The 27,012-nt window shown below is 39.4% G+C and overlaps 1 protein-coding gene across 2 annotated transcripts in view; it reads left to right on the top strand.

Moving 5' to 3' along the window:
- Positions 1–27,012, top strand: part of PIEZO2 (piezo type mechanosensitive ion channel component 2) — a 284,493-nt gene that overhangs the window by 139,255 nt on the left and 118,226 nt on the right. For both annotated transcript variants that reach the window (XM_057368929.1, XM_057368928.1), the window contains exon 5: positions 17,389–17,551. In XM_057368929.1, the coding sequence (XP_057224912.1) occupies positions 17,389–17,551 (163 nt within the window). The remainder of the gene's footprint in view (positions 1–17,388; positions 17,552–27,012) is intronic.

The raw sequence follows: 27,012 nt of genomic DNA, 5'->3' as shown, positions 1-27,012 counted from the left end.
TGCACTTTTGGCAACATCCAATAAGTATGTTTTTCATAATAAGTAGTCGTTTCAATGATAGAGACAGGAACTTTTGAGCACCAATTTCATAGTAAAATGCAATTATCTTTATAAAAACAAAAGAAATTTCCATATTGAAGATACAACTTTAGTTGATAGCTTCAATTTGATTCTGAAATTAATGTTATTTTTGTGTTATRCAAAAATGTATTATTAATTTGAAGTTACTTATATCTACATGCAAAAGTAGGTGACTTCCACCCTACATAATGTTTATAAGACCTCTCTGATTTATACTGAGTACAGCAGCAACATCTATGTAGAAAGTGCACCAGCAGCATCCCAGATTCTGTCTAAAGTAATGCTGAGGGTGACTGACCATGAAAGCTGCTCCTGTTAGTAAAATACTGTGTACTGAGTTGTGGGCTTGTTACGCTTTTTTAAATCCTTTAACTATGTCTGAAGAATGAAAGGGTAGATAGAGATTGGTAGCTCTCACACCAAAAGGAAAGGGCAAGAAGGTAAATGCAGGGAAGGGAATAAGATTGCCAAGRAAAGAGACATGAAGGTGTCTGTACCAAGGCTGGACTTTGGATATGAAGATGAGCTCCTTTTAAGATATTCCTTATAAGATATTCCTCCTTCTAAGATCTTCTGTGTATCTCAGTAGCTCCTTCAACTACTCTTCTAACCACAAGGTGATAAGGAGGACCCTGCACTGTTTTAATTTGAAGCAAAATAAATGCAGCAGCTCTGYTTGCTCAGGTAGGGAGACACAGCCTGCCCAGGAGCGCCAGGAGCAAGTCAGCTGTCATCRCTGAGAGACGCGTTTTTGTTCCTASGCTGCTCTCCGAGAGCAGACGGTTGTCTGCTTTTGCAGCTGCTCCACATATGCCCCTGCTCAGTCTAGCCAAAAATGTTGTGTGTATCTTCCCTACCCCTTGCAGAGACTGAGAACTCAATTTCCGAAACTGCTCGTGACATGCGGTGAACGCTGGAATCCAGATGCATCAGAGGCGCTTCCCAAGTGCCTCCTTCCAGGTTTAGGTTGCTAATTACGAGCTACTGACGATCTGTTTTCTCTCTTTCCCCGTRCTTGCTTGGATATTTGATTGGTGCTTGGCCAGAGTTTCTCTGGGTGACAGGAATAAACAGAAAGAAGAGAATATCACTAGATTCTATAAATATTTAGTATGCACAACCTCGGCTGGGAAATCAAAGCACCATGTGGTTTTTCAAAGTGACATCCTGCTCTTCTCTCCACACTCTTCGGTGATTTAGTAAAAAAAATAAATATATGTTTGAAATATAAAGTCTTATCCTGATCCCATGCTCCATAATTTSAAGCCCTTTCTTCACATACAGCTGAATCCTATAGTCTTTCCTTGGGCAAGGCTCCCATTGACATCATTGTGGGAGCACTACCTCAGCCAGGGGCTGCAGGAGGCTGCACGGTCTGATCCTTGAGAGGYTATTTTAAAGAAAACAGTGCAGTCTGAATGCATTTCTCAAACACTGAATAATTTGAGAAGACAAAAAAAAATGGGTGCAGTGGTGCAATCAAAGGGATGTGGGAAAGCCCTGCCAGACACCTCTTTTACCATTTTGGAAAAAAAACCGGCAGTATTAGTCTGTATAATTATTTTGGTGTCCTGTCTCACGAAGCACTTAAACAAGGGCTTAATTTTCCAGTGCCCGGGCATACCCCCTTACTATGGTAGGGTTTTCTTCCGCAGAATACCATCCTTTAATTGCTTCAGATCAGAGAGATTAATAGATAGACTGTTTATACTTTCTGATCTTGATATGTGATKCCCATTACACTTTTTGTCAGAGTTAGGTAATACGAACTTTTTCTGCAGTTTCGAATTTATTCTACAATTGCATGCATTCTTTGAGTAATATGGCAATAAATGCAATATAAGGAGCTGAGGAGTTCCACACCTTCCCTTGGGAGGCTGTCAGTAAAAGAGCAGTTTATTGCTTGTTACACAAGTGTTGTATTCTGGGTGGTATCTCTGTTTAATCATTTCTCTGCCTGGCCAGATGTGTCACTGAGAGCCTCATCCTCAGCCCCAATCTGCTTTTAGGGTTAGAGTTRGGGTTCAGAGAGCCACAGTTCAGTGTTCCCTGAAGGAACACCTGCGATGCAGAAGGCAAGACCAGAGGAGCACAGCACTGCACCAACAACAAGCTTTCCACACTTTTCTCATTGGGGCTACCAAACATGCTACTGGCTGCCCCAGCCTCCTCCCTACCCAAGCTGCCAAACCTAAGTGATAAGAAGGCAGCTGGAGGCAGAGGATGACATAAGAAAGGCTTATTCAGATCCTTCCAGCTGTAACACTGCTCTTCTTTTCTCACGGTGCAATTAGCAGCAGATGATGAGGCTTCCCACCTGCCCGTGCTTGTCTGTCGGTAAAGGGCAGCACAGGGAGCTGAGTCCTGGGAAGACAAGGGGGACTGAGGTTACTTTAATATAATTTTCAAAACTTCTCTCTTTTTGTTACTTCATGGTGGCCAGGACTGTGGAATTTGTGCATGAGTGTGCTGAAAGTATTTGTCTTGTTTATAGTGTAGGAAATGGGGAAGAAATGTGTTTTCAGTTTCATTTGATATATTCTGCATGCCTGAGGTTCTATCTTAAATTGAGTTTTCTTCGCTGCTCTGACAAAAAAAGTCTTTGAAATAAAAGTCTGAGTAACGGAGGAAGCCAAAATAAAAMTTGGATTATATTTGCAAAGAAAAAAAACATTGTTTAAAAAGATACTAAGCAAACTGAAGTAACTTTTTTTTCACCAACATTGTGTCAACTGAAATCTTTCAGTCAGTATAGAGAAAYAAAAGCAATTTAAACCTGGTTTTAAACCAGTTTAACTTCTTGGATTTTATTGCAATGTTCACTTTCATTCCAATGTTGCTGTGTGTAGTCAGTCCAGTGTGCTCTCTCTGACTGTCTGTTAACAAACAATGCTGTGTGTCGGGTGTGCTGTAGTAGCCCATGAAGTTGGTGACTTCACTGCTTCCCTGGACAGCCCATTCCAATGCTTAACCACCCTCTCAGTGAAGAAATTCTTCCTGATGTCCAACTTGAACCTCCCCTGGCACAGCTTGAGGCCACTTCCTTGTGTCCTGCTGGGAGGACTCAAAATCACTTAAAATCTCTAAGTGGAATAGTTATGAACAAKTAACAGTGACTGTTGTTGTTTGTAGGAATGGTTCAAAGCTGCATCCATTAAGGGAGGTTTAGACTGGACATTRGGAAGCATTTCTTTACCAAGAAGGTAGTTGAACTCTGGAATAGGCTTCCTAGAGAGGASTTGATGCCCCAAGATTTACAGTGACTGTCAGCCTACCAGAGTCACTTGGACAATGGCCTTAGTAAATGCTTTAAATTTTCGTGGTTGAGCAGTTGGATGGAGTGATCATTGTAGGTCCCTTCCAATTCAAGTCTCTCCTCTCCTCTCCTCTCCTCTCCTCTCCTCTCCTCTCCTCTCCTCTCCTCTCCCCCTCTCCCTCTCCCTCTCCCTCATTTTCAAGTACTTTTTAAACTTTACCTACTTAAAAGAAAAGCTGATTTTAACAGATGTTATCTCTGTAAGTTTTGTGTTATACTGTCCTATCTTTTGCAAAATAAACACATTTCTTCTTAACAATCATATCATAGGATTGAATTTTTAATAGAATGCTAGTGATAGTTTTGTAGCCTTTGTGTAGCGCACCTGTGAGACTGTAAAGAATAATTCACCAAGGGAGATTTTTTTTTGAGATGCTTTTTGGGACATGATCATTATATGGCTAGAAACACTTAATCCTCTGCTGAAATTCAAGAAGGCACTTCACTTGTGGGAAGCAGGACAGTTCTGCTTCCTGTTTAGCCTTCTGTGCACCCACGAAGAGAGCTGGTGTGCAAACATCCTGGAGGTAGATAAATCTCTTAATCGTGTGACATGCYTGTGATAAATCTAAAATTCAACTGTGTATAGATGAGAAGCATTGTAGTGTTGTTAATTACAAGATGATTTATGAATAAGAAGATTCCCCACTTTTTTCCTTCTCTTTTTCTTTTTTTTTTGATCTTTTTTTAAGCTGGGGTTATTGAGCCTGAGGATCAAGTTGGATTTATCTCCTGATCTAACAGAGGACCAGGAGTGTCAGTAGACATTTGCCAATGACCCTACTTTCTCAGTAGAGACTCTATCTTACAGAGACTTGCAGTGATATCAAAACTATTTGTTCCCAGGCATATTTTAACCAATTTATTGAGTTTAGCAAAAGTGTTGTGAAGAGTATGTTTTCTTTGAGAAAGATTTCTCAGATTCTTGGATTTGGGGAAAATTAAAAAATCACCCAATTTAACTTCTAATATTTAACTTTTTAAAAGCATCTCAAAGTAACATCTTTCAAGTGCCTGGGTCCCTTTGGGAGTTGGGTTTGTAACTCAGGAATCTTTATGATTCTTGAAGATTTTATCTGTAATCTGTTTGTTGCAAGTACTGGGAACTTCATTGAATCAACACAGTGCTTTCTATTTTCCAAATGAAAGTGCTGCCCAAATCTGTTTTTTTTTTTTTTTTTTTTTTTTTCTGAAGTTATTCAAAAGTCAGACATTCAGTAGTCTGGATTTTTTTTGTCAAAAAAGATCCACTTTTGCTGGACATAGTCTCACCTTAGTGTTCTACTTTCTAATATGTTTGATCCTAGTATAATAACAATTTTACTACACTAAGCTTTCTTTCTTCATGCTTGTGTAAATTTTAAATAGAAAACATTACTGGGAGAAATCCATATAAAACTTCTCTTGAGTTGTACTTTAGTTAAGCATTATAGAAACTTTATGATTGTTTTTTTTCTCAAACCACACCTTGGGGAGCTGACCTTTTACACRGCTTCATGTTGTAACATTAACTGGTTTTAACCTGTTTTAACTTTTTTTTCTTGAAGAAAAGTCAACTTTGAAACAGACCCCACTTGGAGAAGTCCATCAAACAAACCTGAAACTAATTTATTTATCAGTGTGGTTGAAGTTTGCTTACAYACATGATAATATTTCTCTAACAGTAGAGCAAAGGTGTATTTAGAAGCCAAGCCAAATACTTTTATAAAGCCACCTTCCAATGCTTCCAACACTGTGGACAGCTTTTGGGAAAAGGAGCTACTTGATAGGCCAGGATAAAAGAGGATTTCATATGGGCTTGTCCCATTCTTCCAGTCCTAAAATTGCTCTCTACTAGAGCAATTTGGGCCAAAACAGAAATTCAAACTTTACACTGCGTGTGAAGTGGTGTTTGGTATCAGAGACACTCTAAAAAAGATACCAAAGATATATATATATTTTGGTATGTAATGTTGCTCAGTAAGAAACAAACAAAAAAAAAAATTTTTTGGTACGCTAGTTACTTCTTTTGCAGATACAAAGATACCTTCCCTGAAGTATTCTTATGGTTTTTCTACTGTGAAGTAGAAAATAAGTAAAACTTGGATGCCAGGAATAATCATGAATACCTTAAAAGTGGAATGATTGAAAATTATTGTTATTTTTTCTCCTGGCTTCTAACCTTTAAGAGTGAAGTTCTGCATTTCACAGCTTTTGCTCATAGCTGGGAGAGCTGTAAATGTAAATGTGTATTCTTTGTAAGGAGATGTTGGTGACTCTCATGGTCACATGGCTACAGAAGGTGAAAATTTAGGAAAACTTCACATCCACAGTAAAGCTTTGTCAGATATCGGAGTGATATTCGAGCTGTGAAGGACTCTTTTGCAACACTCATGGTTTAAGTCCATCTCAGTCTAGAAGGGGAATGGCAGCCTAATTCCTGCACTGTGAGTGTGAATTGAGAGACTGTCAGAGATCTGATTGTCTGCAGTGCAGGCAGCCAAGCTGCAGGGTGGAAACAGCAGTGCAGATTTTATATTTGTTCCACATTGCTGCAAACGGCAGCGTATCTGTCATCTGCATCTGGCATGGCTTCATCCCTTCCCTCCCGCTGTCACTGCAGYGTCATAACATTTCTTTCTTCTTGATTCAGCATGGAAAAAGCTGCTTTGATTACTTTTTATTTATTTACAGTCTTCCTGTAGCTTTAGTGAATGTGTGTGTTTGCCATCCGACTGCATCCCGCTGCTGTGGGATGACATTGGCAAGTGATTGCACAGCCCAAGGATTCRTGGCTGCAGCAGATGCAGTTGTAAATGAACAATCAAATCAGCGGTGAGTTTTAAATTAAAAACTAAGTGAAGCAGATAAACCTCACAAATGCAAAAAACAGGGATAAAAAGTCATACAAAGATCTAATTACAAAGCCTGATATAATTAAAAGGTGGAAGAGTACCTCTTTGTGGATTCTGTAATACATCCATTTCATCATTTTCTTTGGTCTAATAAAATGGTGTTTTTTTTTTTCAAGTAAAACCCTGATATTTTTAATATAAAAGGCTATTAGCTCTGCATCTAAATCATACTCACCATGATACACTAGTTACAACAACTCTCTGAACTAGGAACTAAAACTCTGAACAAGTACTAAAATGTATTTAAAGAGCAGTCAAATTCTCCTCTTTTTGAGAGCTCTTAAGATGTTCAGAGTGACTATAAAACTAAGAGAAAAAAAAATCAGGTACATGAAGGGCTTTTCTACATGTGAAAAGAAAGTAGCTGAATGAGTAGAAAATTTTAGTAGACTGCTTTACACAGGAAAATTCGTATTAAATGCTCTGGGCAAATGGTGAGCTAATGTGAAATAGTAGTGTAAAGTGGTGAATAGTTAATCAGAAAAAAATAGAGGAAATAAGTGAGSTTTCTTTCTTTCAGAAAATAACATTTGTGTTGAAAAATTAATCTAACCTTGGAAGAGAGCTCCATTTATAGGGTTTTTCCCATTTTTTTTGACATGAGTAAATGTTCTGTACTGACTCTYCCAAGCAGTCAGTAACTATTCGTTTCCATATGCATGTGATGAGAAAAGTGGAATGGAGGTTAACACCCCCAGTTCACTGGGGACTCTTGTGGTCTCTGCACGCTGTCAAAATGCAAAGGAATATATGCAGTTATTGTGAAACCTAGAGGAATTACGGGAACTTATTGAGAAGCCAAGTTTTCCCTTCATGGGCTACCATTCAGAGGAGAAAAAGACATGTGGGAGGATGCTCACATCTGCTCCAGTTCAGCACTGCTAGAAATCGGATCAGTCGGCCCCCATATTTCATTTCCTTCTGTAATCTTGACCAATAATTTATAATTGGTATCAGCTGATCATCTGGCTCTCTCTTTCCATGACAGAATGAAGTGAGCAAAGAACTTTATCCTCCTCCTCTTTACTGTCTAAGATATGATAAAACTTTGAAAGACAAAGATCTCTATTAATTTTTATTGAATTCTCTGAAACATCCTCTTAGTCAATCTTATTTTGTTATTTCTGTTATGCCTCGTTTTTTTTTTTTTTTTGGAAACTGCTGTAGGAATACATGTGAGTCAAGATACAACTTTGTCAATCACAATGTCATTATGATTTTTTACATGTTTCATCAGCTTTGTTCAAGGCTGAATTCCAGGTGAAGGTGCTTGGAGAGATCTCTGGAGAGCAGTTGCTGAATCAGAAATAACACATATGCCGCTCTATCCCTTTTCAAAATCATGCTCAAAGACCAGGCGTTCAGCTCCAGATGCTCCCTCAGTCCTCTCTCTGCTCTAGAACTTCCTCTGGTAACGGTGGTGATCTGCAGAAGTACAATTTCAACTGAACGTGTCAGGGATGCTTTTTATGCCATTCCCATTCCTGGCTCCTTAGGAATGGTACAGGCTCTAGCTTAGCAGCATGAGTTCTSTACATGTTTTCCAGGTATTGACTGCCCTTTGAATTTAAACAGAATATTGATTATATGACCACGTGAGGACAGTTTCTATTAGTGAGMAGAAAGAGGGTGATTTCTTTTGTTAGTATGATCAGCCAGAGGTCTAAAACCAAATAAGTAATAGYAAGTTTGTTACCAAACCAAATAAGTAACAAAATGGATTGTTTTACGGTAGAACTCATTGTAGTGCATGGCAGAAARATGGCAATAATTAAAATCAGTGTTTTCAGAAGAAAGTAAAAGGCTGTGATGCAGCCAATATTTCCCCCTATATTCAGTGTCTGTGCAGCCTCACCTTGGGTGTGCAGCTGTGGGCCCCACAGTTTAGGACAGATCTTGTCCTAAAGATCTAAAGATCTTGTCGATAAGAGGGAAACAAAGCTGGTGGAGGGCTGGAGGGAGTGTCCTTTGAGGAGTATCTGAGGAGTTTGGCCTTGTCAGTCTGTCAGAGGCATCAGGACAATGCATTTATTAAGATGCTTTAACTCTTGGTCAGCCCTAAAGCAGTCAGGAAGCTGGAGATCATTGTCGGGCCCCTCCAACTGAACTGTTCTGTTCTATTCTTTTMTATTTCATTTGGAGACTTAGATTTTCAAGAGAGAGAACTCTCTTGGGTGGTTGATCAATCTAGCAAATGTTAGCAGARCGCAGTGTGCCTGTTTCCATTCTGATACTTCTCTGCCAGCCTCTGCCACGGGGGTGTTATGTTGGCTTCACATTTATGACAGGAGAATTAGCTAATCCCATGGTGCCAGCATTTAATCTTTTTTATATTACACCAGTGGTTAAAAAAACAAAAGGGCTTAATAAGGCACCCAGGTGAGCCTTAGATAAAACTAGGGACACAAATAAGAGATCATGAGGCAYGGAGATGTAAACCAAATAGGTAAATTTACTTTTTGCCAGCAACTGCAGCATACATGCAGTCAGCAACCCAATGAGATTAAAGGGGAATGAAGCCTGAAGTAGAACAGGGATATTTTTAATAACAAGAAAATGATTCATTTCTACCAGATTGAAAGCAAAAGCTGAAAAATGTGATTATTACTCTATGCCATTTCTAAAAGCATGTGGCAGTAGTTCAGGTACATAGCAAAAAGAAGAGTAATCTCATGTCACTTAGGTACCTACAGACTAATAGATGCTATGCCAWGTAAAGGAATATCATGGAACAGAAGGAAGGAAATGATGACAGAGCAGTCGGCCTGAGGTTTCATCATTATTGTTAAATTTGGAACCTCAGATATGCCCTCACTGTTAACCGCAAGAGAGGAGAAAATTTGTCTGTGCTCAATTTCCATGTAGGATCCTTGTGCCTCTGAATAGCCTGTCATTGTGTTGTGTTGGTCTGACGGTCTGGGCTGCCCCAGCATTGGCATAAGGCCTCTTTCTAGAAGTCATCTCCATTCAGGATGCATCTTATTTATCCAAGTGTTTGTGTTAAGTTTTCAGGTTTCCCATCCCACTTGTGCTTATTTTCTTTTAAGCTAAATTAATTTCAGCTAACTTTTCTCATGCCATTTAACCTAGGGATTCAAAGAAAAGGAACATCTGATAGAAGATGTTTTATGGCCTGCGCTGTTTGAGCACTTGAGTTGTGAGACTGTTGTCAGTGTTTTTCTTGGCACAGCCCAAGCTCCTGCAGCASGGTGGTAGCTGGGAGCAGCACAGTGGTAAACCCACCAGCAGCAGAATGTGAGCCAGTCTTTGTTTTAATCTGGACAGCAATCAGCATTGCAATTAGTATCAAAAAACCTCCCTAAGACGCGTGCTTAACAGTTTGGCTTCGTGTTTTATTTTGTTTTTGTTGGGCTTTGTTCATGAGTAAATCATGTGAGATCTCCAAATAGCAATTGGCACGTGAAACACAAKGAATCCTGTGGCTGGTGGAGCAGGAATGTGCCCTGTGCCGGCTCTGACCAGCACGCTGCAGTGTGTGCCACGGGGCACCCAGCCAGCCTGGAGGTGAAAGCATGAGCACCTGATTTCAGCTCCTTGATGCCCAGTTTGGATCTGAGCAATCCTGGTTTTCCCAATGCTTAGACAAGGTAAGAGCCTCCCACACTGGCAAAGCACTGTTGCCTTCCACACCTGAGAAAGTTCTTTGGTGAACACACATCCAGCCACGGAGCAGATGGCGTCAAGCAGTGCAGGGGACATCCTCTCCCCTCCCACGTGGATGTGGGGTGTTTGCCACTCAGAAATTGTGTTTATAGGCTCCATTTGCAGAAAAATAGAAGCAGCCATCGAATGGCGTTGGGACGTTTAGTTTGCCACTGATTTCTACTCCTTTTCKCATTGACACTGTAGAATTGAACAGAGTGCACCAAGGGTGAGTCAGGATGTTTCTTTTGGCTGGTTTCAATGGAAATCAGCTGGGGGGTGAGGGGAGATGTTGTACACATGCCTCTGATGGCTGCAGAGTGCTTCCAGCAATGTCCATGTGCTCTTGACTCCAAACTGCTGGGATTTTCAGGCAGGTGGTGCTGAGGAAGGTTAGGTGTTTGTGTCCTGTCACGCTTGATGCTGTGAAGAGAAAGATGGGCAAGTCCAGAGCAGGCAGGGTACACTGGGAGCTGCTTCCTATGGAAGAATTAAGGGTGAATGGTCCCATCCCTGCAGATTTATCACTTGGATAGTTTCAAATTAGGAATAGGTCTTGTGGGATAGAGGGTCTCCTATGCAAACACTGAAGTGCAGTGGGCACTCCAGCTGAAGCCACAGCWTTTCCTGTAGTTGTGTGCTTTTCCTCTGTGTTGGGGATAATTTAGCTTTGTAAAATGACAGCAATTCACAATGCTGGTTGCTGTAATTGAGGGAAATATTATTCCCTCCTCATCTGCAGCTGACTGACTGGAAAATCCAGATGTGTCTTTTACTTTATGTGATTATATTATATGCTGGCAATAGAATGAAATGAAAAGTAGTTTGAAGTGATGATCTGTTCGTGCTCCAACTAGAGTATGAAAACTGCAGCGAGAGGGAGAAAATATGTTTTGAAATAATCACTGAATGTCAGCCTGCTTCAGACATTTCAGCACTTTCTTTTAGTCAGGACATTTGYGGAATATGTGGATATGTGTATGCCTTTATGTAAACACTTTGCTGCCAGTTACCAAATATTTATGATAATGATGGACAAATTTAACTGGGAATGTTTTGCAGAAATCAATCAATACTGAATTCGTGTTTAAGYTGAATCTTTATACAATGAGTGAATAAGTGAGAAGCATGTGTGAGAAGTTTTCAAAGTTGAAACAAAGARTCTCTTTGAAGAGTTAAGCCCAAAACTAACTTAAAGCTGAGGTGTCCTCGGTCTCTTCTGCTCACTTTGGCTCTGCCTCCRTCTAGGATCACATTCCCACTTTGACCTGAAATAATTTGTATAGCGGATGGACTTGTCATTTCCACCCCTGTGCTGTGGGGCTGGCACGCACAGCGCCCTGGGTGTGGAGGGGATTTTGCTCACTTCCTCTTGGCTGTGCACCATGAGTCCTGCTCCACATTTGGAGCTGTGGGACCCGGGCAAAGGGAGCTGGATGTTGTACTGTCACGAGTCTGGCAGTAGTGCAGCTGAGTGCTTTGCATGATARCTGCTGAGTCCCTGCTGAATTTTAAACCTTCTATGTGCTGCCCTGGGCAAGCTGGAGTTTGCCCTTTATTAGAAGATCAACGAACAAAAAGAAATGATGGGTGCTTTAGAAAGAGAAAAAAATCCACAAACCAATGTTTTACATATTGCACATATCCATAATTTCTTAATGTTGAATGTTTTATGCAGGCAACGAGGCACCAAAATCTTGGCAATGTGCGTTTAGTTTCAAATAGCTGCTCTCTCTCTCTGCACAGCRGTGTTTGGAAAGCAAATGTTTGGTTAATACGTGGTTAAGCACTTTTGCAATACAGAGTGTGTTCTTCATTGCAAGGTATCTTTCCTGAAAAAGCAGAGTGTACTTTTGGTTTTTGAATCTGTGCAGACATAGTTTGTAAGCAGTGATTTAGACTTTGCAAATACTTCAGGAGCCCTTTGAACYTGTATATTGGGTAGGTCAGTGCATGCTAAATATTTTTATAAGTAGTTTTCTATGCATTTTTGCTTCCCTCTTCCTCCCACGCATTTATTTTGCATGACCAATATTCTCTGAAAGTGCAACTTCAGGTATTTTGGGTAAAATATAGCAATGCTCTGCATGAACTGAAAGGACCATCATATTCAGGCAGTGCAAGAGTAAGAGAGAGCATGCACAGCACTGTGGATATCAATACCAAGTTTGTATTTTGTTTTTGTGATATAATTTATTTTCAATTTGTGGATGAGAATGAGATAAGGAGAGAACAAAGGACAGTCCTACCAGTGCTCAGGAACTTGTGTGCTTCAGCCACGGCACAGGTTTGCCCTGAATGTGGTGTCAGGGTTGCCATGTGAACCAACATCGTAGCAAACTTGTCTTTTGAGCCAGCAGGGACAAGTGTGGCAGTGTGAATATGGACTGTAAACACCCTGTGTTCACTGAAGTGYTGGYTGTGGCTCAGAGCAGGTCTGCAATCTCAGACCCAGATAATTTTAAGTGTGAGTTTCCCAGCAGAGTAAGCACGGGATCAGAMATTTCATCCTTATTTCAAACTGAGRGAGGATGAGAAGCCCCTTTCACTAGTTTCTTGCTGAAGTCCATCCCCAAGACCCAATTCAGCAGCAAGGCTCAGTGTCACATCTCTAAAAACCATCTGSTTGGTAGCCTTTGGTACCCTCACAGTTTCCCCTATTTTTGGATCAGAGATGATATTAGTGACCAACAAATGAATCATTCCCAGCACTGCGTAGCACCTGTGAAATACTGCCAGCCCATGTTTCCAGGGGTCCATGCTTATGATTCTTGGGTCTGTTTTACCTCCAAACCAAGTGATTACAGTTGCAGATRGAGCCCATGGGAATTCAGCTGTGAGTATCTACAGGGGTGCATTAATGACTCTGAAATATTAGATCAAATTAGAAATATCAGATGTTTCACAGTGACCAAACAAGATGAATGGAAARTATTAGCATCGATACATCTCCTCCTTAGTGTATCACTTGCAAGCTGTTATTACAGTATTACCTTTGTGTGTTTTGTTAAATTAATCAGAAAGTAAAGAGCTGCTATAGGAAATGCCTAAGGGGAGAAAAGATATACAAATATGAAATATATATGAATAAGACTTTTGATAACTTTTTAAAACAGCAATAAAAAATAGCCTTTAAAATACTTTGTTCACCCAGTGTTTAATATAAAATCAAGCTCTTTGCAGTTCTTTATTCTGGAAGCATTATCTAATTTTTTGTCTAACATAAGCTTAAAATTGTGACACGTTGCTGATGCGGAATTAATATCAGGTCTGTTTAAGAAAGACTGGTTGTTCTTTTTCCCATTTTTGTTTATTTGTAACAAAMCAGTAAATATTTAGAGTTTGAACACCATTGGTTTTCAATCTATATGTGGACTGTTTCATTYATTATGCATGGTGTCTCATATGTGTGTTACTATATATTTTACCTTTTTTTAATTGAAGCCATTGCACTTTGAATTCTAATAGTTGTGTTGCTTTTCTGATTTTAACCTGTAAACCTGAAATATAGAGGAATTTAGTGTGTCTGCCTTTCTAAAGAAATAAAATCAGGTCAGGTATGGCAGTATTAACACTTCTTTGTTCACCAAAGTTTTGTAGGGGATAAAAAATTCAGTAGAAGATAAAAAATTCTAATTTGTGAGCAARGTTTATTCTAGAAAGGCAAAATTTGAAAATTTTGTTTTAAGAAAACTTAAATGCTGATTTCTAGAGCCCCAAAGAAAAATGTGATGTCTAATTATGRTGGTATTTGTTTTTTGTTTGATTACTAGTGAGTGTACATGAAGTGAGAGAACGRTTTTAATATGTATGTCCACAGAAAACTCTATTCTCAAAGTTAAAGCAGGAAATTTTGCTTWATTTCTTGAGCACCAGAGAAATTCAGGAATAGACCAGAGTCACGCTGGCCCAGAAAAACTCTGTATATACACAGAAAATACAGATGATCTCTTTCTAAAGTGGTAAATTCAAAGTATACAGCTGAACTCAGCAGGGGAACATATTGTCTGATGAAGAAAATGCTGTATTAGGAGTCTGCTGATATGATGAAAGTGTTTCACATATTGACAAAAAAGTCATAAATTCCTTTTGTCCTACAGAAGTTATTTTTGTTACAGAGGAACTCTTGCAACCCTGACTGTAGTAGTCTCTCTTCTTAAAAATTGTGGGCAATTTGATTTATTTTGTCGAGGAAAATTAAACAAAAACTTTTCAAACCCGTAATCCTCTGTGTGTGTCCATCCTGTTTTCTTCTGCATCCTGTAAGAAAGAAGGAAAAACTAGAGCAGCCGTTTGCTGTAATTACACTTCAGGATATGTTTTGGCTGAGTTTTAAGCTGCAGTCACTGGTATCTATTACAACTAAAGCTTCCCTGTAGGTAAATTATTTAATTTARGTGCATAAATTATGCTTTACCACTCGTAGATCAAGGGCTATGACCAATTCATTGAACACCATGAGATTCTTGCAGGGATTTTTTAAAAAAAGCTGTTGTTTTAGGAGATCTGAATAGGTTTCCTGTTCTTCTGTGTAACTTTGGAGTTTGAAAGCCTCTTTTGGAGGRGAGAGTACAATGTATAGACTGTTATCAAATGCAAAATATGACCATGTGTGAATGCGCAAATAAAGTGAGAAATGTTTGTGGAATGATCGCAGTATTTACCATTCTTTTTTGTACTGCCAGAGATAACAAGTGGGAATAACTGATTTTTGTTTTAGCTTTTGCTGTGAAAAATTGGGGAGCAAATTACTTGGGGTTGAATGAAGCAGTTTATTGTTCTGCTTTACAGAAGAATATACATTTCTCTCCTTTCAAGTGATCTTTTGTTTCCTTTTTAATTATCACACCGAGGTCAATTTGTTTTGCTTTTCATGGTGAAATGGGGACAGCATACATTTATGACTGGTTTTGGTGAATAAACTATTCATGTGCAGAATTTTTCCCTGCCCTGTGGTTAGGTATCACTGTTCAGGCTCTCTGTTGCTAGCCTGAGCTGTGTGTTACATCTCTCAAAACAGCATGCTAAATGATTTATTTTGAAAGATCAGAAACCATTAGTTTGGAAAGAAATGCAAGCTGCACCAGAGGCAGGGCTCCCACAGGGGTCTTGCCTTGGTCTGGGGAGCAGGATGTGCTAAGGAAGACCCAGTGTGRCTCCATGGGAGTACAATGTGAGGGAGGAGAACCTGGTGCAACTAAGAAGGAGTGGTACATGGAGACTGCCACCTTTCAATTTATTCACATTTGAGTGGTTGAATTTGAAGGACTTCAGAAATGATGCAAATTTAATTTTCAATTTTCAATTAACTAAGACTCCAAATCTGTGTAAAGAAAAAATCACTTATGGAAGTATTACACAGAAGTAATCTGACCCATTTTTCAATACCAGTCTAACAAATTTCTACTGTTCTTACACTAATTCATTCTGGATTGAGAGTGCATTTCAATTCTTTCCAAAGAATGAATATYTGAGTGAAACTTTCGAAAATTAGGAATTCAGATTTTTTTCTTTTTTTTTTTGGTGGGGGGGTCACTTATATAGTAAAACCACTTTAAGGAGCAGGTTTCAGCATAATGATGAGGATTATTGAAAAAATATCATTAATATTGTTATGAAACCTGTGTACACTGTTGTTGGGAGTGAAGTTCATGAAACATACTTTTTAATGCTTTCTGCCAAGAAGCAGCCTTGACCAGCTAATCTTCAGTGACAGTAAGAGCCACAGTACTGTAGAATGAACAGAGGCTCATGCTAAGCCTGGATTTTGTGTAATGTTGACCAGAGTGGCCATGCTCCYATGGGCCAGTTGACTCTACAGCATGCTGTGCTGTGGCGCAAGAAACAAGCAAGAAATCCAGCAAGGACTTTGCCATCTAACTCTTTTGCAACCCTTTCAATTACTGAATTCTTTTTTTTTTTCCAGTACAGCTGAAAGCCATTGGCAAAATATTTTCAAGCTACTTAGCTGCCATAGAGTGCATGAGCATTCAGGGTTAAGCTGTTGAAACAAACATTACAGGCAGCTTTCTGATCACTTAACTTGTTCCCACTTTGAGCATATGTTATTTTGCAAGATACACATCAGTGGAAAAGCTGGGTCAGCAGCAGAGATGGAAATGTTGGATTTGATCGWGGGCATATGAGCAGACCCACACTGTTCTTGACAGTGGTTGTATTGTAATCACATTAGAAACTTTTTTGATACACTGGGCCTGCATTTAATCRCAGCATTTGCAGGTAACTCCTTCACAAACAGTTTCTTTCAGGCTTCAAAGCTGCGATGAAGAAAGACCAGAGGTGACCCCTTTCTTTGCATGTAGAGAACAACCCATTACATTTTCTACCAGTTCAGGCTATGAAGACCTAGTCCACTGCACTCACCTATGCCCAAGGAACTATACAGATGCCTCACTTGTCCTCAGAACTGATTAAAGACATAAAGCCCTGTTAAAAATAAAATTGGAGGTGCATATTTAAAATGCATTAACGTCACACTTTCAAATAATTATGATCATATCCTCTCATTACTAGTTGATAGTTTAATACGTCCATTCAGCAACTTAATAAACTGTTCATTGTGCCACTAAAGCTGAATCCAGGCTCTCCCTTTTAACAGTGAACCAATTTCAGACATCCCATCCAAATCCAGAAAGCTGTGTTTCGTAGTATAAACAATTAAATCTGTACAATGAAACAGTGCAAAAAAAAAATTTTTTTTCCTGCATAAAAATCATGCCTTACAGATCCTTCAGAGGAGAAGAAAAGTTTCCTTGGCAGGGATTGAACACACAAATTAGCATTTAAATACTTGTGTTTAAATACTAGTACTTAAATATCCAAAAAGGTATTAAGATAGTCTGGTTGATTAAAATATATTAACAGTAAACATAATAAAACACATTGAAATATTGAAGATTTTATGGTTATTCCTCTGTGTTCCAGGAGTTAGGATTAGGGCACATTTAGGGGTGACATGAATGCTATCTTTTCTGGGTGGACATCCTCGTCCTTCATAGACCTGGATGCTGTTCCCTTTGCAAGGAATGTCAGTGAAAGGATTGTGCTTCATACACATGGATCTTCTAGGCACTCCSTTGAAATATTTGTTGTTGAATTTGAAGATTATTCCTGCATTGCTCTCAACAAAATTGATTCAGACTTGGGTTAATCAAAATACTAAGTGTCACTAAAATATGAGTTTGTAACCTCACAGATAATAATTACTTATTTTGTACAATTRAAGAGCAAAAATATCTGTCTTTCTAACGCTTCTTGATAATCCTCATATTTCCCATATTGCAAAGATTTGTTATTACTGGGGGTTTGGGTTTTTTTCTTTGCCTTGAGCTTACTTTCTGTTCCAGTTGCAAATGTCATTAGAAGTAACAAATGTTTCTCTGTTTTTTTTGTTGTTCTTTTCATCCCATACAGTGTGAAAGGAGCAGATGCTGGGAACGTGATCAGACTATTTGTTCCAGATATTGGGATGTTCATTGCTAGTCTGACAATATGGCTCATCTGCCGCAACATGTTTCAGAAGCCAGTAACCGAAGATGCAGCACAGTGCAACATGCAGTTTGAAAATGAGGAGATGGTATCAAATACACRTTTCTATCTGTATGGCTTTCAGTGAGCTTTGSCATTCCTGTKYWCTGAAATGGTTTCATGAGGGCTGGKTATGTTAAGAAGTAAACYTACTTTCAGGAAACAAAATGATTGGTTTTTAAGTGGGTAAGCTAAAGTTCTCATCTTGGGAAAACAAAGCAGAATATGAAAAGTGGTAGATAYGCTACGGGATTTTTCAAATCATTTTGTGTTCAGGAATGATCACAACACTCCATCACAARTTGTTCTTCACTGGAGCTGCAGGTTAAATCTGACAAGGTGGTTCTGCTACAGGCTGTGCTCAGTTTCTTCGACAGAATTTCTGTTTCCACATTTTTTAATTCAAGTATAACAGCACCATCTGAGTGATTATCAGAACTTACTCTTAAAGAGAAAAGAAGCTATGTATTGAGTTCATGGAAGGAGTTATCTAAAACTGTGGTCATACTGAGTGAGATTGAGAATGATTAGGGATGATGACTTAGCTGGAAGTGTTGATGTGTTTGCTGTGTATTTTACTCATGGGGAGAAGAGTAGCAGAGATACCAAATGYGGAAAAATCCACAGAAAGAGGAAAACAATTCTATAATATAAAAAGCCACAGTGGGAATTCAGCCCAGGGTGCAGAGAAATTCCTRCTACTAATCTTAACATGTTTTTTGTCAGACTGTCTAGCATGCCTTGGGGCTCATTTTCTGTCTTCTTTTACATATGGGTAGAATGTTTTCTTCTTTACTCTCAAAACACCATTTTTAGTGGACGCAATTTCAACTTGCTCTTTTCAAATAGAAATGGAACTTGAAGTGAGTGAAATACTTAGGAGGATCAGTTGCCCATTTTGGTGCCCCTGTATAGAGTAAAAAGAGGCCTCTCTGCATGTTGCCATGTTGTCTGGATTGTGGCAGTGCCAGAAGCTGGTCAAGTTTCTAGCACATGAGAGATCAATATCAGGACTGTGCTTTATAGTCAGTTGCAGTTGGAATTCTTATGGGCTCTCCTGGCAGCTGAGGATTGCCTGAAGGTTGGAGCTTTTTAACTGCATGTTGGAGGAGATGCAGGTTTTGGTTTGATGTGCATATGCAGAGTTTTGTGTCTCCTGGAACCTGGTTTTATCAGCTTTAAATCTGCTTTATCGTTGAAGCTGTGCAAAATGGATTTAGCAGCAGGCTAGAACCTTGGGCTRTACCCAGAAAGGAAAAGAAGTGTGGCTTATTAGCATGGTTTATCTGCAGCTCTCCTCTTTTAAGAGTTTTATTTTACCAAAGTGAGCTCTAACAGACTTCTCTGGTGCTCTTGATCTTCTAAAWAGAAAGTATTCACAAGCACAAAACAGGAGTAATCTGACAGCAGAAACCCAAAAGAAAGACGAGGCTTGCTTTGGTTTCTTCTGAAACCAGATGATGATGTATAGAGATTCACTTTTTCTTTGGTTCAGAGGTGAGCCTGAGCCTGGAGTCAGGGTCAAAGGGAGCTCAGTGTTTTGGGGTGGGTGGCTGCTGGCCTCCAGGCTGGGTTCAGTAGTCATTTCCCTACAGTGCAAGGAGAAAACTGAGCTAACAAACATTAATTACATAGCACAGAGTGTAGCGTTGTGTTGGGCAGGTCCTGGACTGGCTACCTCAATGCCAAGGCAAAACTATTCCACAAGGGAAGAAAGAGAAAGAGAAGAAAACTGACTGCAAAAAAAAAAAAAAAAAAAAAAAAAAAAAAAAANGAATACTGGGCAAATAGAAATATGTGTAAATATATTTTACTTCTTCACATTAAAATGCAGAAAATGTTACTTTAATTCCATAAAATGCATATATTGCAGAATATTTAGTGAACATAGCAGCTGTGTTTAGATTTAGTGACACCCAGAGCTCTATCACAGGCATTCTTTTAGGAAAAGGATAATATTTTCTGTTATGTGAGGAGATCCTAAATTCTTTAAGGAATGCTGCTCTTTGCAGCTGAAATTATGAATCTGCATCAGAATAATCTGCTGGCTTTTTAAAGATTGAGTGAAATGGAGAGAGGAAAATCAAATACCAATCAAACACGTTTTTCCAAACTTCAGTTTTCTCTTTCTAGCTATCTACACATAACAACCTGGAATAATTTCTGCTAGTTAGGAGGAAGAGGCAGAAGCAGCTGAATCTGGTAGGAATATGTGTTTGGCAGGACTGACTGTAAGGAACCTAATGCATATGCAGAGTAGGCCACTGAGTGTCTGGATTTGGGAGGATATTGGCATGATCTAAAATGAGTCCAAASTGTGTAGGTTTCATGTAATTTTCAATTCTTCCTTGGTAGAGTATACTGGAAAAGGGAAGACTCAGTAAGTGACCAGTTTTTTGAATTCCATCTGAGCTGACTGATGCCTGTGGCTCTGCGTTGGTGCAGCTCGTTACTGATGTTGTCAATCCACTGAAACAAAAAACACTAAATAAGTTGCAGCAACAACTGTCCTGCAAAAAGACACTTCAGGAAAAAAGCTGAGCTTGGTACTGTACCTCCAAGGGAGATAGTCCTGGTTTGTTAGACCGATTCTGTAGCCAATTCTAAAGTTGAAGAGCTGCTGCTGAGAGTTCTTGCCACCAGTCATCAGATTCGTGGTAGAAGATTTTGTTAAGAATGCATCATTTGATTTAAACAGGCTTAGCAGAGCCATCAGAGAGGTAACTTTTCAGGTTGATAGATGCCTAGTCACAGATGGTTCTATAAATTAAGAATTCAGCTCTTCCAAGCCAAAGCAGTGTCTTGCAGCAGTACCTTCTTGCATTAAATTATTTACATTGGATGATTCCCAGACCTCTTTGCTTTGGGGGAAGAGTGAAATACTATCAAATTAGACTTAATTAAAAGAGAAAGGTTAATCTATCTGCTCCTTCCAACCTTTCTATACAGGAAAACCTGTTCAATAATTGGTTTAATACTGCTAAAATTGACCTTTTCAAAGGTCTGTGTGAGTCCCTCACATTTCAGTTGATATACGGGCCTGCAGTTAAATGGCCTTCAGTTGGGCAGCAGTTTCTGTGCTGTRTTTCAGTGTGGCAGTAGCCTCCAGAAACCAGCCATTGAGTACGATGGATCAGATTGCTTGTGGGTCTAGATGTGATTCAAAACAAGCAAAAGTATCAGAATCCAAATTAAGAGCAACAAGGATTTGTTGAAAAATGGATGTCTTTCTCCATTACGCTGCATCCAGCTTTAAGGGAAACAGATCTGTCAGAAAAGTTTATTCTACAGAGCAGAACTGGGGGGAGGAGGCTCTAAGGCAGGGAGGGAGACTCTCAATTATTTGTAAGTAACGCTATCCCAGGAATAAGCAAAGAGTGTGGTTTTAATTAACAGTGAGTCATGGAGTAGGAAGGTCTGCCAGATACCAGGCTGCAGTCCAACTCATTACCACCCCTAAATGGTTGCACACTTGGAGCAAAYGTGTCTGCAGCCCCTTTTTATTAGGGCTCAGAAAATTTAAAGCAGGTGAATTCAGCTGGAGACAGGCCTGGGCTACAAATGCTGAAAAGCACAATGCCAGTCACAAGGTGTAGAAGGTGGAAGAAAATAAGAAAGAGCAGTTAACTCCCAGCTGCAGCTGAAAGTACGGCATTTTTGATTTGGAGCAGATGGTGGTTTATGTGCCAAAATGCAGATACAGTATATACAGTCTGATAGGCATTAGAAAGGAAGTAGCTTTTTCTTGAGGCTGTGGATGAATGGCCTAATGTTTTAAGTGACAGTGGCAGGAAGGAAAATCCTTCTGCAATTGCGCAACTTCAAACTTTAGAAGAGGTGTTGATCTTAACTGAAAAAAAACTGTTTTATTCTTCAATGCAACTTCCTCCCAAGGCACTTGCTGCCTTGCCTGTTCAAGCTTCTTTCTCATGCATGATCTCCTAGAAAGCAAATAGGACCATAGGTCTGTACTTTGTCCCATAATCTGGGGGAYAAAGTTTTGATCCCAAAGCTTTCACCCCTCCTCTTTTCTGCAGAAGTCCGAGATTTGTTTGGGACCTCAAAAGGGAAAAAAATGGAGAAATAGGAAATTGTTTTAAAATAAACTAAGGTTGGAGAAGTATCTGAGGAGAGCTTGGCCTGGAGTCAAGATACTGGGCTGGAATAAGGAGGACCAGCATTGGTTCTCACTTAGGCCACAAACTTGGTTTGTGTCCTCAGGTCTGTTACTTCATCTGTCCCTTGGCTCTTGTGTCCCTTGTCACATAGGAGCAGTAAAAATGCTCATTTTCGTGTCTTTGTCCTTCTAAACAGTGACAGGGCTGTTTGTCCTACACCTGCACTGAGCTCGTAGTGCATTGAGAGCTCTCACTTGGTCCAGGTCTCCACGTGTAACTGGAGTAACATTCCCTACAGGACAGAACAGACAGGCTCTAAGAACTGCTCTTGTCCAAGGACTTCCTAGGTTAGAAATTACCATTTAGACCAGAATCCTTATCTTGAAAGTAGCTGGTTCCTGCTGGAAAAGGACAATAGCAAATAAGAGAATACYCTTTTTCTCCCCATCACAACATTAGAGTTTATCCCGATCTCTAGTGTGAGAATGAGTTCAATTGTAAAACATGTGGTTTCAAATCCTTTCCAAAAAAAGTTGTTTATAATCATAGCTACTCTGAATAATCTTGTTAAACATATAATTACACAGAGTCTTTTAAAACCTCATTAATTTTTTGGCTTCAGTGGCGTCATGAAGCAAGGACTTCCACAGTTTAATAAGTGCTCTTTGATTTTATTTWGAATTTAACACTCTTTAATTTTATGGAAGGTCGCTTGTTTTACATGTTATAAACTGTAGTGAGATAGTATAAGGGAAATCAATAGTATTTATTTATTATCTTCCATGTTTGTCCTTTTAAAGGTAAACAATCTCTGGGTTTTTCTAACATTTCTTTCATCATTTTAATTACTTTTTTTTCTGAACAAACTATAGTTGTGCAATATTCTTTCAAGCTACAGAGATTATCAGCTCCTCAGCATTTCAGGCAAGGTCTTATTGTTGATTTAAATGATAATATTATGACATTATTAGGTTCAGAGATTTAAGGGTTGAGCAAGTCTACCAGCAAATCACCTACCTGAATGTCCTGCGTAATATCGGTAATTACTTCACCTTAGAGAACAGCTCTGATGTCACATTCTTTGCAGTTGCTAGGACTTTGCCATTTTTTCTGCCTTCAGATGCAATCTCCTTTGAGCAGTTTACGTTGCCGCCCATGGCCCTGTCTACATGACCATCCCATTTTTTTAAGCCTGTGATGGGTATATTTCTCCTTAGATTTATTGCTTTTTGTTTGTGTCTTATGGGATGCTTTGGCCCTGATTTCTCTAAATGACTTCCCATATGCAACTTCTTCAATATTTGCTGATATTCTGAGATAGAAAATTATTGCTATTGTGGGAAATATTGTGGAAAAGAACTTTTTAGAGAGGGTTGGTATGTTTTGGCTTCTTTGAGTTTCCTGATGACACCTCTTTTATTTCTCTTTTATTTTCTTCCCATTGTCATCCATATTTAGCACAGCCCTAGCTTACTTTATCTAATTGCTTATAAATATTTCTCTGTTTCTGACCTCTGAAGAACTGGTCAAACCCACTTGCTCTTTGTGTGCTTTGAACATGGTATAAACAGGATTTAATACCTTTATTTCTGTGGCTTAAAATGAGTAGATGAGGCTCCCTTATCTCTTTGCTTGTGATGTTTGTAGTGGTGAAGTTTGCCAGACCTTACACAGCTGCCTCCCTCAGTAACAACTCTAATGCATCTCATCTTAACAAGGGTCAAAAGTTTACAAGTTACATTAACTCCTTGGTTTGATGCACATGTCTTTGGATAAGTCTTAGCAGAAATCTGTAATTATGCAAGAGCGGGCTGCAGCTACATGATGTTACATAGTGCAGTGCGCTGTGTGTAACCAAAGGCTGTCAGGAAACTTCGGTGTGCACCTCTCCTGTTCTGSGGAGAAGCAATTCTTCTTGTGGCAGCTCCTCACTGGGAGGAGCTACTAACAGTTCTCCATTCCAAATTTTGAAATACAGAGTTATTAACCAGGAGATGAAAATCCTGGGCTCTTATGGCCTTGGACAGCTGAGTGATGAATAACACAGTACGAGAAGGAATCTCTTGGCTCGCRGAATTTAGTCTGCTCTTACTGCAGGCAGCTGTATCACACAATTCCCTCTGGAAGGTAGAAAGCACCATCTTTAAAACAGGGCAATTTTCCTTCATTCCCTTGTTTCAGAAATGACCCTGTTCTGTCATTTTGCTTTTCCAAGGGTTRGAAAACATCTAATTTAGATATACTCATAGCTGCATTATAACCCTTTTAGTTCTTCTGCTCTTTTGCTTCACTACACTGTTTCCTTCTCTAGAATTAATTTCCTTGATAGTTTGGGAGGAAAAACCCTACATTTTTTTAAAGTTTATTCTGCAAGACAAAAGAAGACAAGTAACTTTGGATCCTCTTGTAGATTTGACGTCCCATTCTCCTGTTCATCCCAGTAATCTGAGGTTCTTCAGGGTTGTACTGGAGAAGTACCCAGATCACTTTGGTGTGAGCTGAGCCAATACTTCAAATATTACTCAGTTGAGTAATGGAAATTATCAAAATAAACTGCKTAAATTCCAAGTTGCATCTATCTCATTAATGTCACACCTAAAAAATGTTCATTACAGTCTCACACTTGATTAGCGCAGCTCATTTAATGGGGTCTTCCCCTGAAGTCACGCAGTTTTTTTTTTCTATCCCAGCTTGCAGCCTGCAGCCCCCTCTCCATGCACACCCCCATGTGTGGGTAGCATGGTGTTCCCCTCTGGCTTTCTGTAGGCTCCATGTACCTCACACAAGATGACCCTAAAGAAGATACCCTTGCTAAGCAGCCCCATTTCTGTAAGGAATCAAGTTCAATAACATGTGGCAATTGTTTCTGTGGAAATGYTTGAATCTGTTCTGTGGTAGGAAAAGCAAGGACATGCACTTCTCACATGCTGATGCTTTCAGAACAACAGTGGAGTTCTACGCTTTCTTGCAAAATTGAAAATTCAATAAATGATTGCCTTAACATGGTTTAGTATTGACTGCAGGTTAAAACTACGATCATTTATATCACATTAAGGGCTTGCAGTTCCTTTGATGGTAAAAGAAGTAGCAGTTAAAGTTATTTTCCAGCTTTAGTGCTCACAGCTGGGCCTGTCTAAGGAACACGTGTTATTTTGACTACTTTTTCTATATGCACTTACGTGTGTGCTGCTTCTAGAAGCAGGTAGGTAACTAATTCTTCTTCCTGCTGCAACTCTCTCATATTTAAAGGTAAAGGTAGAAGATTTTTTTAAGGGGAGAAGGAGGGTCTTTAGAGCAAACTCACAAGTAGGAACTCAGTCATGGTATGGTAGGTTGAATGCAGTAGCCAAGTGACTATGGAGGCAGATGAACTAAGTGTGAGAGAGAAAGAGTCTATTTCTATTGTTCTGCTGGCATAATTGAATCAAAGAGCTTATCTCAGATCATTCCTAAACCATGCCATTCATTGCAGGGGCTTTTTGAAATGAGCAGGAAGTCTAGAAACTTGGCCATAGTAATGGCTTGAGTAGACTTATAAAAGATGTCTAATAAAGTGTATCCATGCTACTCTATCGCAGGTATGGAATAAAAATATAATCTCTGATTAGAGGTAAAGAAGTAATTCTAGGTGGTGATACCATGAGAGAATCACAATTTTACGGTGGCAGTGTCACCAGGATACTGTGACCCTGAGTCCCAGGGCACAAAAACAAGCAAGACAGTCCAGCTCACTGAAAGAATCTGGGGTGGCTATGAGCAGCAGGGGTCAGAAGGCAGTGCTGAGGTCTGGGTTGCTCCAGCTGGGAAAGTGTAATATTGCCAGGAGATCAGACCATGAGGCTTGGGCTGTGCCTTGCTCGTTCTCGTCCCCTTGCAAAGTGGGCACAGCTGCCTTTTCTGCRAGCCAAACCATGCACATTCTGGTTAATGTAGGTCATGAAAGTTCATCTCTGGTATCACCAGCAATAAATAACACTGTGTACCACAATGTATGACTCTGTCCTCCTAACAACCCTGTGTASCTGTAGGTGTTTGGGTAAGGCTTGGTGAACCTTGCATAGCTGCATGTTTTTCTCAGGCTTAGCTTGCTTTTTCTCACTGATCTCTGTTTGTTTCCTGGTGCTGGCTGGGAGGAAATGTCAAAATACTGCAAATAAGATATTTTTACAGCATTTATGAGCCAAGTGGAAAGACACAACACCTGAACCCCCATAGGAACTGACTATTGTGGGCTTAGCAGTGCATGCTTGAGATGTCCCAATAATTAATGCAATGTATTCACAGGGATGGGACTTATGAGACTTGCATCTCCTTAGTTGTAATAATTCTGGCTAATTAAATTTTGTTGCTATCATTATTTGAATTTTTGAAAGGTTTCATTTGTGTCCCATCTCGAATCAGAAAGTCAACAAATGAGCAAATTTRTGTTTACAGACACAATACTATTAAAAGTAGGTACAAAGTAAGAAAGAAGAAAAAAATGGGATTTAGGTTAGAGTTAAGGCTTCCTGTTAGTAAATACATCTCTGGGACTAGAGGATATCTCTATGCAGTACTGTTTATACTGTACCAGATGAAACATTTAAAAATTGGATGTTGAAAAAGCAGCCCCCAAAGTAGCTAATGGACATTCTGGCCCTGGCCACGATAGTAGCTGCCATAGCTGCCACAGGAGCCGTACTGTTTCCTTGCCTGTTCTCTATCTCAATTTGGCAGTTTAAAAAAGTGTTGTACAATAAATACTCCYGGGACTTCCACATGATTGCTGAAAAACCTAAACTGCATTTAGTTTGTTTATAAAAAGTCCTGGGGCCCTGCTCTGCAGAGCAAGGGTCAYGGAAACACATGTTTATGGCTTCACAAATGCTCTATACTCCTTGAATGAAGAARTTTATTTGATTTAATCAGCATCCACAGGGATCCTGTAATTGCATAATAGGTAATTTATTATGGAAGTAAAAGTATTTTTCTAACTGTAGCCTATGTAGTATGGGTTTGTAGCTTTAGACTAATCCACATAGTAAAAAAGAGCTTTGCAAAGCGGTCTGACTGGAGTAATGGTGTTTTGTGATGAGCGTGTACTTGTATGGCTTTTTAATCATCAGAAAGTGTTAAAACAACAAGCACATTATCACCATGTTGGATGTGAAAACTATTCACTGTTTGCCTGCCTTCTGCAATGTGAAGAGCTCAGTGTGAGAAAATGGAAAGCCAGCCCAGATAATCCAGTTAGAGGGCRGTGAATATGGGAGTGGGGGAATCCAAAGTTTGTCTTTTCAACATGCACTGGGAGCATGGCCTTCCATCTATTTCAGCAAAAGAGCACAACCTTTCAAGTTGGATATGGAATTAAAAGCAGATACATTTGTATTTTTTTAAAAAAGAAAAGAAA

The sequence above is a fragment of the Malurus melanocephalus genome, unplaced genomic scaffold (assembly GCF_030028575.1).
Source record: "Malurus melanocephalus ecotype Western Australia unplaced genomic scaffold, MMel_1.1 scaffold_99, whole genome shotgun sequence".
Lineage (NCBI taxonomy): Eukaryota > Metazoa > Chordata > Aves > Passeriformes > Maluridae > Malurus > Malurus melanocephalus.
Note: the sequence above shows the minus strand (reverse complement) of the source record. Positions and strands in the feature narration are given on the sequence as shown.